Genomic DNA, 14,904 nt, shown 5'->3' with positions numbered 1-14,904 from the left:
AGAACAATGTGGTTCTCAGACCAAAGCCCTTACTGTGTAGTAGGATGGGACATTATTGCCTATTAGTCCCACTTGAGTGGGTAGTGTATGAATAAGTATGTATGGGTATGCCGTGTCCTGAGTATCCAAGCCAGAGTTTATTAAATCCCTCACTGATTTGATAAACAAGACAATTACATTACCCCTCCTTATGCAAGACCAGGGATTGAGGTTCTACCAACAAACCTAGACCTCTGTAATTCCAAACCACGTTCTCCTGCCGTTTTGGAGGGATCATTTTCTCTCAGCGTTTGGCGGCGTCATGAGTTATCCTCGCGCCTCACGGCCGGCGATCGAGCCAGGAACAGTAGCTGCTGTACGTGCAGCCAGCGCTGGGCCACCGCTGGCCTGCAGTTGGAATGGGAAACGACTGTGGTTGTCGGCGGCTCAGTGCGGTATAACAGTTCAACAACAGTCAGTCATTTTGATGGACGTTTTTGAAGCAAGTTGTCAAGAAAGATTATGAGTGTGAAGACCTACTTAAGTGCCACTGTTTAGAGATCTGACTGTCAAAGTCAATGTCTGACTGTCAAATTCAACGTGTGACTGTCAAAGTCAATGTCTGACTGTCAAATTCAGTGTCTGACTGTCAAAGTCGATGTCTGACTGTCAAATTCAGTGTCTGACTGTCAAAGTCAATGTCTGACTGTCAAAGTCAATGTCTGACTATCAAAGTCAATGTCTGACTGTCAAAGTCAATGTCTGACTATCAAATTCAGTGTCTGACTGTCAAAGTCAATGTCTGACTGTCAAAGTCAATGTCTGACTGTCAAATTCAGTGTCTGACTGTCAAAGTCAATGTCTGACTGTCAAAGTCAGTGTCTGACTGTCAAAGTCAATGTCTGACTGTCAAAGTCAATGTCTGACTGTCACAAATTCAGTGTCTGACTGTCAAAGTCAATGTCTGACTGTCAAAGTCAATGTCTGACTATCAAATTCAGTGTCTGACTGTCAAAGTCAATGTCTGACTGTCAAAGTCAATGTCTGACTGTCAAATTCAGTGTCTGACTGTCAAAGTCAATGTCTGACTGTCACAAATTCAGTGTCTGACTGTCAAAGTCAATGTCTGACTGTCAAAGTCAATGTGTGACTGTCAAAGTCTTTTCACAGTCCCCAAATCTAGAACAAATTCAAGAAAGCGTACCGTATTATAGAGGGACATTATTGCTAAAATCAAGAGCAAACCTGGTTTTAAAAAACAGATAAAGCAACACCTCATGGCACAACGCCTCTCCCTTATTTGACCTAGATAGTTTGTGTGTACGTGTTGATATGTCTGTTCTTGTCTATTAATGTTCTGTATTACGTCACGTTTTATGTTTTGTTTGGACCCAAAGGGAGAGTAGCTGCTGCTTTTGCAACATCTAATGGGGATCCTAATAAAATGCCAACAAAAAAAAAGCCATGGCTGACTGTCAAATAAATGTCTGACTGTCAACGCCAATGTCTGACTGTTAAAGCCAGTTAAGGTCTGACTGTCAAAGTCAATGTCTCTTTTCAGACACAGACAGACAAGTTGATCAATATCGTATTCATGAATTATTTATTAGACTTTTCAAATACAGAACCTGGCCCATGAATCAGTGCTGATTAAATGTCACGTTTACTTAGTCACTGGCTACACATACCATTTGTTTAGCAGGATTTTTCATTCTTTCCTTTCAGCATGTCAACGAGTTTAAATTTGGTGTGCCCATGTTGACTGTGTCTCTGTGCTTTCTTTCCTCAGGGTCAGCGGGGCACCGTGGGGCAAGAGGGGGCAGCAGGACTACCTGGTCGCAGGGGGGAACTTAGTCTGCCTGGGTTGGTCGGAGAGAGGGGGCCTACTGGAGAGAAGGTACCAGTACCATCGTATCAGTACCATTGTACGAATACCATCGTATCACCCCACACCCTGTTACCTCCTACCCCTATGACTCCTCACCATCAACCTTACAGTCTTACTCTAGTCTCAGATCTGTACTATATAACCAACTCCTATGGTGTTTGGCATGACACAATGACTAATGGAGTTGGCAGGACAGCACAAACAGATCTGGGACCAGGCCTCCCTTCTACCCTATAACCTCTGACCCCTGACCTCTATGTGCTGTTTCCAGGGGGAGCCTGGCTTGGCAGGAGAGAGGGGAACCTCAGGAATCAAAGGCATGCAGGGGTCGTCTGGAGACCAAGGCAGAATAGGGGACCCAGGACTCAAAGGACAACCAGTGAGTGCTCCCCGTCCATCCAGTCATTTTAGAATATCGCCAACTGTCCTCTAACTGGTCACAGTTTGTTAAAAGAGTCATATATTTGACATCAACAGCTCACCAAAGTTTTAAGCAATGTGTTGAGGTACTATATTTGCTTGCCCGTCTACTTGCACATCCTCATTGTAATTCTTTCGCCACTACGGCCTATTTATTGCCTTACCTCCTTACTTCATGTGCACACACTGTATACAGATTTTCTGTTGTGTTATTGACCGTACGTTTGTTTATCCCATGTGTAACTGTGTTGTTGTTTGTGTCGCACTGCTTTGCTTTATCTTGGCCAGGTCGCAGTTGTAAATGAGAACTTGTTCTCAACTGGCCTACCTGGTTAAATAAAGGTGAAATAAAAAAATAAAAACAAATATATATATATATATATATTTCACAGAAAGTTGGTTTGTTATGTACTGCTTTGACACTAATTCAAAGATGAGCTCATAATAAGGTGTTTAGTTTTTCTCTCTGCTCTGTTGCCCTAGAAACGGGTTAAAAACCCTATCACATACATTCTTTATTACCTGGAAGCTCTATATATAGCCGTAGGGGCTCTGTGGTGGGGTCAAAAATGTGCGTCTCTCACAGTTTTCCGCCCGAGTCGAGTTACAAATGATCTAGGTGAGACAAGGAATGGAAACATTCCGCTTGGCAAGGCCGGCTTATGTAAGACTTACCAGACTCTCACTCCAGGGACCGAAAAACAAGGTGCTCCATTTTTCTTATATCACTCGCCCCCAAAAACACCCTCCATCCCTCCCCTTTGCCTCCATCCCTTCCCTCCATCCATCCCCTTTCCCTCAATCCCTCCCTACATCTCTCTTTCGCGCCACCACCTCCATTGCTGCTGGTGAAATAGAGACCTGGTTCAAGCCCCTACGGTTGGATCTCCTTACCGTGCGTATTTCAGGGAAGAGAGTTTCAAGGCCTAACCTCTTGGTTAGAGAAAATGGACCCGGCCGAAGGATGTGGATGATTGAACTGTGCAAACACATAACTTTTTTTCGCTTCTGCTGAGGAAAGATAGACAGACAGACCTACGGGTTGCTCAGACAGTTAAGCCCCAATGTGCTACGGTCTACAGTAAGACAGAGTCTTTGTGCCGCAGTTTTTTGTGTGAGGGATCTGCGGGTTCCTTGGAGTTAGACAGGGTAGTGGATGAGAGGGCAACCAGAGACCAAACCAGAGACAAAACCCCTGTCTGGAACACATACTGTAGCAGGGAGGGGGATTATGATGAGGGGAAACAAACTAGGTTAAATGGTTTCATAACATAGCCTACAAACTTTACAGTGCACACTCCATTTTTGAGGCGGCAAGAGGTTTGTTCAGTTATCAGAGCAATTTGTGGTTCAGTGAGAGTGTATTTTTTGGGGGGGTTCTATGTTGGTATTGTGGTTCAGTTATATCAGAGTCTCTTTGTCTTGTGGTTGAGGTGTGTGTTTCATTTGTGGTCCGGTTGCATCAGAGTGTGTGTGTGTGTGTGTGTCTCTGGCTTGCAGGGAGAGTCGGGAGACCTGGGGATGGTCGGCTTCACTGGGTTTCCAGGACCTAAGGTGAGTCAGAGGCTCTGAGAGATCACCACAGACATTGATCACCCTTGCCTGCTCTCAATGAGCTATTCTATTCCCCCCACTGACAAATAAAAAGGGTTGTTACAAACAAAAGACTGTGTTCTGGGTTTTTCCATAGGGGCCAAATGGAGATTTGGGTTTCAAAGGCATACCTGGTCCTAAAGGTCCTCTTGGCATTCTGGTGAGTACAGAATTAGCACTTACTGTTGCAATACATTATGTATATACATGGTGTGTGTGCTGATCTCTCCTCTACGTGTCTGTTTCAGGGTTTCAGTGGACCTGTTGGTCCAGAAGGGATGATTGGCCCAATGGGGAAACCTGTAGGTCCAGTGTGTGTGTGTGTGAGCACGTGTCCATGTGCATGTCTATCTGCCAATTTGACTCTATACACAGTGACTGCACGCATGTGAGAGACAGGTTCAATGATCCGTTTTAAGATTGGGCACTATCCCTTCTCTCTGTTGATGTGTTGCTATTTTTTGAATGGTAACATTTATTTAACTAGGCAAGTCAGTTAAGAACAAATTCTTATTTACCATGACGGCCTACTGGGGAACAGTGGGTTCTGGGCAGAAAGACAGATTTTTTACCTTGTCAGCTCAGGGATTTGATCCAGCAACCTTTCGGTTACTGGCCCAACGCTCTAACCACTGGGCTACCTCCCGCTTCAACTGTCCGTAACTGTCAGGCCAAAATATACCAAAATGAATTGATAATCCGCTCTGTCAAAGTCAGACATCTTTCCAGACTAGAGAGAGAGCGTGTGTATTCATGACTCCTCAGCCATAAACCCAGCCATAAGTTCAAACCTCAAGTGTTCGTTTCCATCTTTTTTTTTTATGTGATCTGTCCAATCTAGTCACACTTACCTGGTGGTGTGTTACAAGTCTGCTACTTGTGTTTATATGGGCATTATACTACATCAATAAAAGAGTTAAAAGAACCGAGGGTACCTGTACTTCGGAAAAGAAACCACTGTATTCCAAAGTCATATTTTCTCTTTCAAAGGGACCGAGGGGGCCAAAGGGGAGCCATGGGGAAATGGTGAGATGTCTGCATAGTCATATAATCCATTACACTCAGTAAGCATTAGGAAAACCACAAGTTGATGTGTAGGTGTTTAAATGGTAAACTTAAGGTGACACCTCCTGTACAGTATGTGTGTGTAGACAAATGATCCCATTAGTTCCGTGACCTTGTTTGCTTTGCATGAACTTGAGTGACGGTCTGTGTATTCCGAGGTTAAAAGCAGACGGCCACAGTGCCTGGGTAGACTCAGGATGAAGGTAGCTGTTGCAGAGTGATTTCCAGTGCACAGCGAGCCACGCATGGGGCCTTACTGTACTTTCTGCCTCTCATGTAAACAGTGTGCAGGAAATGCTGTGTCATAGTGTTAGCGCTGGGATCTTCTGTGGGGGTTATTGTATATACTGTTCTCTATTACGGCTCCCACTCTGCCAAGGGAACTGTTTTAAGCTTCTCAGACTCATAGACAGTTACACACACAGTAGAGAGAGACACACACACTAATAAGAAGCAGCTGCCTGCTGAAGGCTGCTGCCGCTGCTGCTGCTGTTGTGGTGATGTGGTGTCAGTTCCCTCATCAGCCAGTGGGGGCGATAGAGCTCCATTACAGAAACACAAGCAGAGCCCTCAACAGACAAAACCCCTGCTACTGACTGCAGCTCTTCAGCTCTTCTGACTGTACTTCATGATTATGTTATGATAGGATTGGTTTAAAACAGGTATATTATATCAAACGTATAATGTTTATATCAACATATATTCAATCTTTGTGTGAAGTTTAGAGAGTACTGCAGGTGCATCCGATATGCTAAACATTGTGTTGTCATTGCTTGGACGCCATTGTAACACCATGATGTTGTGTTTGTTCCTCAGGGACCCCAGGGACCACAGGGACATCCAGGTCCCAGAGTAAGTGTTCCCCTCCCATTACTACATTATGTCCTAACCTCTCTTAGTGAGTGGGGCGGCGGTAGCCTTGAGGTTAGAGAGGTGGGCCGGAAGCCGTAGGGTTGCCGGTTTAAACTCCCAAGCTGCCTGTGGGGAAGTCTGTAGGGAGTGATCCAACAGCCAGCGGGTTACCAGCTTCAATATCCCTTTATACTACCTACCGGAGTTGTGTATGTCGGCAAGGCTCCAGAGGCACTGACCTAATTCTTACAGTTTGCTTGACAGTTCTATGGTTTATTGTCTTATCTCTTTATTTAATGTGTGTGTCAAAATCCGGTCTGTGTTCTCTCTCCCAGGGTCTCCCAGGTGCTCCTGGCCTGGCCGTAAGTATCCTGTTTGACTCACAGATCGTCATTCAATTACATCATCGTAATCGATCATTTGTCTTTGTCTGGAACCCACTGTTTAACCATTGTATAGCTTACATCCATTATGTCAGCGATTTATGTCGGTGATTTATAGTCAGTTCTAAACACTCGAGCCAACGTTTTTATATTGACGTTATTCACCCAAACGCCACTGTTCCTGTTGGTTATGAGTGCACTTGTTTGATTAAAAGTGGTCATGTAGAGATTAGAGGAGAGGTCAGGTATGGGTGTGTGGGGGCAGTTGCACTGAAGTTGCCCGACCTCATTGCCAGAAAGACTGGCGGGGGTGTTTAGCTGATTTGGAGAGACTAGCGGGAAGACTGGATAGGGGAAGGGCATGGTATCTCGCTGAGTTTCACACAAAATCTGGCCAACAGAAATCTGGAGTGTGCCAAATATGCTCGCCCTAGGCGTCTCTCTCTCTCTCTCTCTCTCTCTCTCTCTCTCTCTCTCTCTCTCTCTCTCTCTCTGTCTCTCTCTGTCTCTCTGTCTCTCTGTATCTCTCTCTGTCTCTCTCTTGTCTCTCTCTCGTTCTCTCTCTATATCTCCCCCCCCCCCACTCTCTCTCTGTCTCTGCCCTAGGCTTGGTGCCAGCCTAAGCTTAGATAAGGCTTTTGAAGGAATGGGAAAAAGCAACAGTCTCATGGCTGCAGGGCCAGCGGTAGCATAGTAGCAGAGCATACCGTATATTATCTGTGTGGCCTTTCCTTCCCTGTGTGAGCTGCTTTCAACAGCCATTTAGAACTATAACCATGAAATTAAAACAACAAAGCTGAAATGTCATTGCATTTCTGTTTATGCAATATGTACACTATGTGGTAATCAGGGAGGGGCTTTTAAGGACATTGATTAATATGCCCCCCACTACTTTGAAGAATTTGTAGATTTGTTTATACAGGTCCTGGTGTACTGCTCTTCTATGCGACTAAACTGCGTTTGTTGGTGTTGCACCCTCAGAGACGAATCGAGTATAACTCTCCGTTGGAGTCCAATGGTGCCTTAAGGACAGAGGTAAAGCACTCAACCTATTGCACATTTTAAAATTAGATAACTGTAGTCAACATCCTCTGTAAATACAGTCACTGTTAAGTGTTGATTTTACAATAAAAAAAAATATTAACAAAAATCTTCCTGTTCTTTTTTTGCTATTTTATACTCTGCCTTTCCACGTGTGTGGGAACATGCCTCCAAATAAACCTCATTTAATTGATTGGTACACATGTAAAAAACACTTTGCGTGGCACACATACAAAACATCAATGCATCTTTTCCAAACATCGTATGTCATGGGGTTTCTGTGGATGACTATGGGTTGTGCTTCTGTGCATGCACACTTGTGTATGCATGTGTCTGCATGTATTCATGTTTGATCATCTGCATGCGTGTTCTATCCATGTGTCCATGCTTTGGTTTGGCTGTCTCTATGGCTTTGTCCTCTAACCTCTTCCTTTGCTGCAACACTATGGCCTGTGTGAACTATGCTAACCCTGCTAACCTAGACCTACCAGAACACCGAGATGTCCCTCCCAGACCACAACGCAGAGATCTTTAAGACCCTGCGCTACCTGAGCGGTGTGATCGAGAGCATGAAGAAGCCGTTGGGAACCCGGGAGAACCCAGCACGGTTCTGTAAGGACCTGTTGGACTGCCAACACCAGCTCTCTGATGGTGAAAACTTCCTAAAACTGCTTCACAGAACTTATCCAGATGTCACGGACACTTTGTCCCAATCTCCATGAATCAATATTCTATGAATAATCTACAAACTTCTATTTAGTAGAATAGTAAGTATTTGTTATTCGTATGACTGTGTTCTTTCTCTCTGGGGTTGGATGTTGTGGTGCCTATAGGACTGTTCTGGATCGACCCTAACCTGGGATGTCAGTCAGACGCCATTGTGGTCTTTTGTAACTTCACTGCAGGCGGGCAGACTTGTCTCCACCCAGTAGCTTCTAACAAGGTAATCTAGCACTGCACTCCATTACTGCACTCCATCATCACAGGGCCTCCAGCAGATCCATAGCAGTATTAATTCAAAAGACCGATTTTTCTCTAGGTTTAAAGTTATACACATTTACATGTGCCTGGTTGCAATGGCACAACCACAGAGGCGTGGGGGCATTTTCACGAACACATCTGTCCTTCCTTTCCTCTGCAAACCTCAGCAGTATTGTACAAGGGGGTTTTGGTAAATTGTTATTGCCACTTTCATTGCGAAATGGCCATGAAGTTCCAGCCGGTGCCGTCACCGTTTCCTTGATTCCTGTCACATCTCCACAGACACACATTGATGTTGACAATCTGCGGTGTGTGTGTGTGTGTGTGTGTGTATGTGTGTGTGTGTGTGTGTGTGTGTGTGTGTTTACATATTAAACAACCACACATGGAAACGGTTTATGGGTTTATGAAATGCACATCCCTTTATTGAATGTAATATGTGTGTGATGCCTTGTCCTTCGGTGTTGCTGATGTAGCCTGGAAAAGAGAGAAACGCAGGTGGAGAGTTCGCCGGCAGTTCATTTGGTTTTGGCGCCGACCGTTGGTCGCACTGCATTTACCGTTTCTTATCATGCATTTTTGTTATCAATGTCACTATTCAAGTGAGGTTTCGGTAATCGCTATGTAAAGTTAAAGAATTGTTTGCAAACGTAGCCTCCTGCTGCGACGGGAGGTTATCCATTATATCGACCAGATACTCAAGTGGCCGCTCTAACAATGAAAAGAAAAGTCTTCAAAAATGGAAGGCAGCTGGGAGGAGGCAAGATCAGGTGGGACCATTCTAGCCAATGAGAGGGCAGAGAGGGCGTGTGAACAACAGGCACAACTCTGATATAAAATATTTTTTTCTCAAAGTTGCTAGGATGTGTACAGTTTTCCGCCGGCATCACCTCGCCGCCGTAAATAAACACCCTCATTCTGAGTTTGCACCGTGTCTGCCTCGTCACTGGAACCTCCACCACTAGGGCAACCTCTGTTACTGTGCGTGTGTCTATGTGTGATAAAAAATAATCAATGAGAGTTTATGAAATGTTGGAGGTACTTTTGTCTGTGCACTCGATATGGTAATTTCTCCCCAGACACAGTAGATTTTCCCGCATCATTTTGGAAAGCTGAGCTAACACACTGCTTGATATGTACCAATGGTCATCATAGCCATACATACCAATGTCTTCCATCATATCAGGATGCTGTTCCCATGAATAAAAGTCAGTTATATACAGCAGTAGTTTCCTAACCTTGTCTGTCTTGAAACCCATTACAGAGGCTTAGATGAATGGAAAGAAACCGTTTAATCATTAAGTATTCTTCTATTACAGCCAGTTTGACTCATTGTGCTTGCAGCAAGAACCCCGTACCTTGGTTAATAACACAGACCGGAATATTCCTCATTGTAAAATGGAATTGTAAATGAGGGACAGAGAGCGATACATTAACAGATACGTCCCGTCCATTCTCCATCCCCTAACCTTCTTTTGCTTGCCCCACAGCTGTCGTTCGGGGTCCATAAGGTCCAAATGAAGTTCCTCCACCTTCTGAGCACAGAGGCCAGTCAGGACATCACCTTCCACTGTCTGAGTGATCTGCCCCTCAGCCCCACAGACACCTACAGCGCTAACGGCCCAGGACAGGAGTACCGGGACAGACCACCGAGGTTCAGGGGATGGAACGGACAGATGTTTGAGGCAGACACACTACTTGAACCTCTACCAGACGAGTGCAAGGTAAGGAGCCGGAGGGAGGAAGAGATAAAATAAAATGTTATTTATCACGTGCGCCGAACACAACAGTAAAATGCTTACTTACAAGCCCTTAACCAACAATGCAGTTTAAAAAAATGTGAGTTAAGAAAGTATTTACTAAATCAACTAAAGTGAAAAAAAATTAAATAACACAATAAAATAGCAATAATGAGGTGGGCTATATACCAAGTCAATGTGCGGGGGTTAGTCAAGGTAATTTGTACATGTACTGTAGGTAGGGGTAAAGTGACTATGCATAGATAATAAACAGCGAGTAGCAGCAGAGTAAAAACAAAGGGGGGGGGTCAATGCAAATAGTCTGGGTGGCCATTTGATTAATTGTTCAGCAGTCTTATGGCTTGGGGGTAGAAGCTCTTAAAGACCTAGACATGACGCTCCGGTACCGCTTGCCATGCGGTACCAGAGAGAACATTCTATGAATTGGGTGACTGGAGTCTTTGACACACGTTTTTGGGCCTTCCTCTGACACCGCCTAGTATATAGGTCCTGGATGGCAGGAAGCTTGGCCCCAGTGATGTACTGGAACGTACGCACTACCCTCTGTAGCGCCCTCTGTATGTTTCTTTCACCTTAGAACTGGGTGTGTATTCATAAAGCATCTCAAAGTAGCATTGCTGATCTAGGATCAGGTCCTCCCTGACCATGTAATCTTATTCATTATAATCTAAAAGGCAAAACGGATCCTAGATCAGCATTAACCATTGTGTGTCAATTGCTTCATATTGTATATTTTCCCTTTTAGATCCAAGATGGCAGCTGGCACCAGTCACGCTTCTTCTTCCATACTCAGGACAGCTACGAGCTCCCCATCGTAGACATACAGGAACCACCATCGTCACAGCCCAATCACCTGCTACACCTCGAGGTGGGACCTGTCTGCTTTCTGTGAGGTCATCTATCGCCAGCCTGCCTGTCCAAAATATGAACTATGAAGCATGCCATAAGCAACCCAAAATGTCTGCTCCCCAAACCAAAGAGAATGTAAGCCCAAGCGGAGTTTGTCAGGTCTACTCCCCCACATGGTGACAAACACCCTGTTCAATCGATGGTAGACTTCTGCGGAAGAACTCAATCCATAGGTAACTAGGCCAGCTTAGTGTAAGATGGCTGCAGGAGAGCAGTGTATACAAATATTTGTCAAATAAATGTATAACGTGTGTCTGTTTTTCTGTTTTGTTTTTCAAAAGTTGCTTGGGTTCATTGGAAAGTTGGTCCCTGAACTCAAGATAGGACTCATCCACACGACACCCTTCAAAAACAAACTCAAATCCTGTACCTCCCACCCCTTTCCTCCTTCTCCCCCATATACACCCTTTCATCCATCCTCAGAAGGGGCCTAGCTATCCGAAGGAAAGCTCCATGGCCTTTGTGACAGGAACACTGTCCAACCAAAACTTTCTAAGAGTGCAATAGCTTGTGGATTAAGCGTGAGAGATTTCATATTGCAACATCAATTGAAGGTCAACCACCAGTTCGGGCGGCCATTTTGTTTTTTCATTCACGTTTGAATCATGTTTGAATCTGTTGTACAACAAGGCTGGACGTTTACACCTTGGGTGTGTCCAAAATGGCACCCTATTCTCTATGTAGTGCACTTGGTTTAACTTAGGGCCCATAGAGCTCAAACATAGTGCACTACTGTATATAGGGAATAGAGTTCTATTTTCGGACACAGCCCTAGACAGATGGTGCGCTACCTCCTGCTTGTATGCCCTCTAAGTATAGGCGCTTGTGTCAAGTTATTTTTTGTCTTTACAAGTTGTATGTACCGGTTACATCAAGATCTGTATCGGTTGTAAGAGTACTTATTTGAAATGTGGTCATTTCTACAGTAATTTATATGAACCATCTGTTGATGAATTCCATATTTTTTTTGCTTTTGCTTTTCATTTTTATTTGGTAGGTGGTAACTTATCATTGGTGCTGCAACAGACACAAGAGCTTGAGACATCAGTGAGTTGCGAGACAATTTTCCGGTGTATATTTTGACATTATATGGTTGGTTATTTATATCCTTTTGTTTTTGTTCACATTACTGTACCCCAATAAATTATACTCTCAGAGATCTATTTTGTCAACTCCAAACTCAGTCCAAATAACTATTTATGTAAAAATGTGTACTTGTATACTATGTACACACATTATGTCTATGTTCATTGTATACGTTCATGTTCACTACAGTGGTGGTTGATAGGTCATACTGGCAGCTAGCATAGGCCAGAGCCAGAAGACATATGACATAGCAATGATCTTGTTCTTTATGCTACATTAAACATAGTGTAATTAAAAAAGTCAACATTGAAAATGTGTAAACATGAAATATGTTGACGTTAAATAAATGAAAAGGCCCAGTACAGTCAAAAACAAGATTTTTCCTGTGTTTTATATGTATATTTCAACTCTATACGGTTGGAGAAATACTGTGAAATTCTGAAAAGGATTATTGATAATGCCCCTTTAATGTAAGAGCTGTTTGACAAGACCACCTGAAATGTCTGCCTGTTTTAGTGGGATGGAGTTTTGACCTTCCATGGTGACATCACCATGTGGTAAATTAGTTAATAGATCAATCAGAAAGAGAGTTCCAAACCTCTCTGCCAATAACATCTTATTTTCAGTTTTCCCCTCTCCACTCAAACCAATTCCAGACAGTCCTAGCAACATTCTTGCTTGGAAAATTGCCCTTTGCTAAAGAAGCTATTTTGTCTCTTTTTTTGCCATTTTAATTTAAAACAATGACAGTAAGGTATTTCATTGTTACCCAGAAATGATTTGACATTGAGATAAAAACAGTTGCATTGGACCTTTAATACCTAAATACCTTCTTGATATTTTGTTGATGTACATAACAGGGTTGTTCCACGAAAAGTGCCTTTTGTGTCCCTTTGATATTTTAGGTAGAAATTGTGCACAACTATTGAATTGTAAAAGCCTGTTATTTTAAATAAAGTACCCTTTAATTTAGACCACATGGATAATTTAAAAAATCAGAATTTGAATATGACTAAAGGCTTGCTAAAGTGCCAAAATTCTGCACACCTCCATCAACCCCTTGTCACTTCTATGAAGAATTCAACCCATTTAATCCCCCAAAATTACACCATAATTCTAACACCTTAGTTATTTTGTTGCTTTGACAAAGTCATTTCTGAAGATTCAAATGTATTCATGTGATTGATTAGTGATTCATTTACGTGTGACCCTCGTTTTAAGGTCAACCCTGTTACTGAACTCTCATTTTAAATATATAAAAAAATAAACATGGAACATCTAGTAGTCAAATCCTAGTTTAAAAGCAGGTGAGCTGGTTCTACTCTTTTTGGACATGTTCTGTTTTGTGGTGGGAAACTGAGTGGGTTGAGCATTACACGTCAATCCTGTTACCCGTAGATAGACAGGCCAGAAATGTTTTAGCAATGTCATTTTTTGGGGTGAAGCTTGCATTCAATTGCCACTCCCTTTTGCACACAAGCTTCCATTCCCCTTATCACAAGGGGCTTTTTTTTTGCTGATTTTAAGATGGAATCATCAACCCTTTTACTTAATTTGGCACTTACTATAGTCATCTTTTTACTTAACCTATTGAGATAGGAATAACTGTTTTTTTTATTAAGTTGAGCATGTGCTCTTTATGACACAATGTTAAAATGAGGGGAAAACGTTTTTGGGACCAATTGTTAGAATGACCCAACAGTATATACAGTATGTATTATGAAGTCCAACAAGTGACATGGTTAAAAACTAGCCTCGAACGAACCATCCTCATCCCGCGAGCTCCCATTCTGTTTCGATACACGAATACCGTGTAGTGAAACACAATGTGAGCTCGCGAGACCAGGATGGTTCGTACGAGGCTAGTTCAAAACTGCAATCAGAGAAAACTGTTTATTTATCATAAACTGTGCAACTTCAAACTTCCCATACTCATAAAGTTAGTATTATTTTTTCAGACTCCAACACACCCCACTGGTATCGAATTACTAAATCAGTTTTTCATTGGAATAGTTTGAATTCTTGACACCATCTCTTCCAGTTCCAGTAACAGTGAAACCTTGCTGGAAGCTGTATACTGCAGATGCTGGTAACAAGGAGAGTCACTGTTCAAGGAAACCTCTTTTTCTGGGGTTCTGCCCGGGAAACTGATGACTAACCTGTGTGTGTGTGTGTGTGTGTGTGTGTGTGTGTGTGTGTGTGTGTGTGTGTGTGTGTGTGTGTGTGTGTGTGTGTGTGTGTGTGTGTGTGTGTGTGTGTGTGTGTGTGTGTGTGTGTGTGTGTGTGTGTGTGTGTGTGTGTGTGTGTGTGTGTGTGTGTGTGATCCTTTCAGCAGGGGACACTCAGCACCATGTTAACCACTATCCTGACAATAGCTGAATGGTCATCTGCAGCTTTACAATAGTTTGAAACTCAGATTTCCAAAGACGAGTTTCAATCTTGGTTAGCCTGCTTTGTTCATATAATATTTTATATTTACATAAAATATTCTATTTTCCATTTGACAAATGATTAGTTTACTCAACAAAAGTAGGCTATGTAGAACTAGAATGTGTGTATAATGTTTAAGTCAATATCTTTCCCTGCTTTTTGCGAAGCGACATGAAATCAGAGCACATTTTAGAACACAAACATGAACTGTGCTAATCTCAAATCAGGTGCTCATTGAAGGTTCCCTTTTGTTATTATTATGGGCACATCTTCACTGATTTATCAGATATCTGCTCACCGGGCTCATTCTATATTGTTACATTTCCTATTCAAAATCAAGCGCGTAATCTGTACATCACCAAGTCTAATCAATTGGGCTTTTCTTCCATTACAAATGTGATGTTTTCTAAGACACAAAAGCTGATGTTCCTTTTTTAAATTATATTACACTAGCAGGGACAACACAAAACTGTCGAGGACCTTGTGACTTGAGAGATGCTATGGCATGGCAAACCCC

At 42.9% G+C, this 14,904-nt stretch overlaps 1 protein-coding gene across 2 annotated transcripts in view; it reads left to right on the top strand.

The window, feature by feature from the left end:
* The window catches only part of LOC139578714 (collagen alpha-1(XXIV) chain-like), a 179,923-nt gene extending 166,992 nt beyond the window's left edge, over window positions 1-12,931 (top strand). The window contains exons 48-61 of one of the 2 annotated variants that reach the window (XR_011675599.1): window positions 1,769-1,876; window positions 2,139-2,246; window positions 3,788-3,841; window positions 3,978-4,040; window positions 4,129-4,182; window positions 4,871-4,906; window positions 5,762-5,797; window positions 6,133-6,159; window positions 7,162-7,215; window positions 7,704-7,872; window positions 8,055-8,164; window positions 9,693-9,926; window positions 10,708-11,044; window positions 11,153-12,931. Coding sequence is in view for 1 of the 2 variants with exons in the window: in XM_071406673.1 (XP_071262774.1) it covers window positions 1,769-1,876; window positions 2,139-2,246; window positions 3,788-3,841; window positions 3,978-4,040; window positions 4,129-4,182; window positions 4,871-4,906; window positions 5,762-5,797; window positions 6,133-6,159; window positions 7,162-7,215; window positions 7,704-7,872; window positions 8,055-8,164; window positions 9,693-9,926; window positions 10,708-10,854 (1,200 nt within the window). In the remaining variant the exon portion in view is untranslated. Of the gene's footprint in view, window positions 1-1,768; window positions 1,877-2,138; window positions 2,247-3,787; window positions 3,842-3,977; window positions 4,041-4,128; window positions 4,183-4,870; window positions 4,907-5,761; window positions 5,798-6,132; window positions 6,160-7,161; window positions 7,216-7,703; window positions 7,873-8,054; window positions 8,165-9,692; window positions 9,927-10,707 lie in introns of both variants that reach the window. The other variant, XM_071406673.1, reaches the window with a different exon arrangement.
* Window positions 12,932-14,904: the final 1,973 nt, after the last annotated feature.

The sequence above is a fragment of the Salvelinus alpinus genome, chromosome 6 (genome assembly GCF_045679555.1).
Source record: "Salvelinus alpinus chromosome 6, SLU_Salpinus.1, whole genome shotgun sequence".
NCBI lineage: Eukaryota > Metazoa > Chordata > Actinopteri > Salmoniformes > Salmonidae > Salvelinus > Salvelinus alpinus.
Note: the sequence above shows the minus strand (reverse complement) of the source record. Positions and strands in the feature narration are given on the sequence as shown.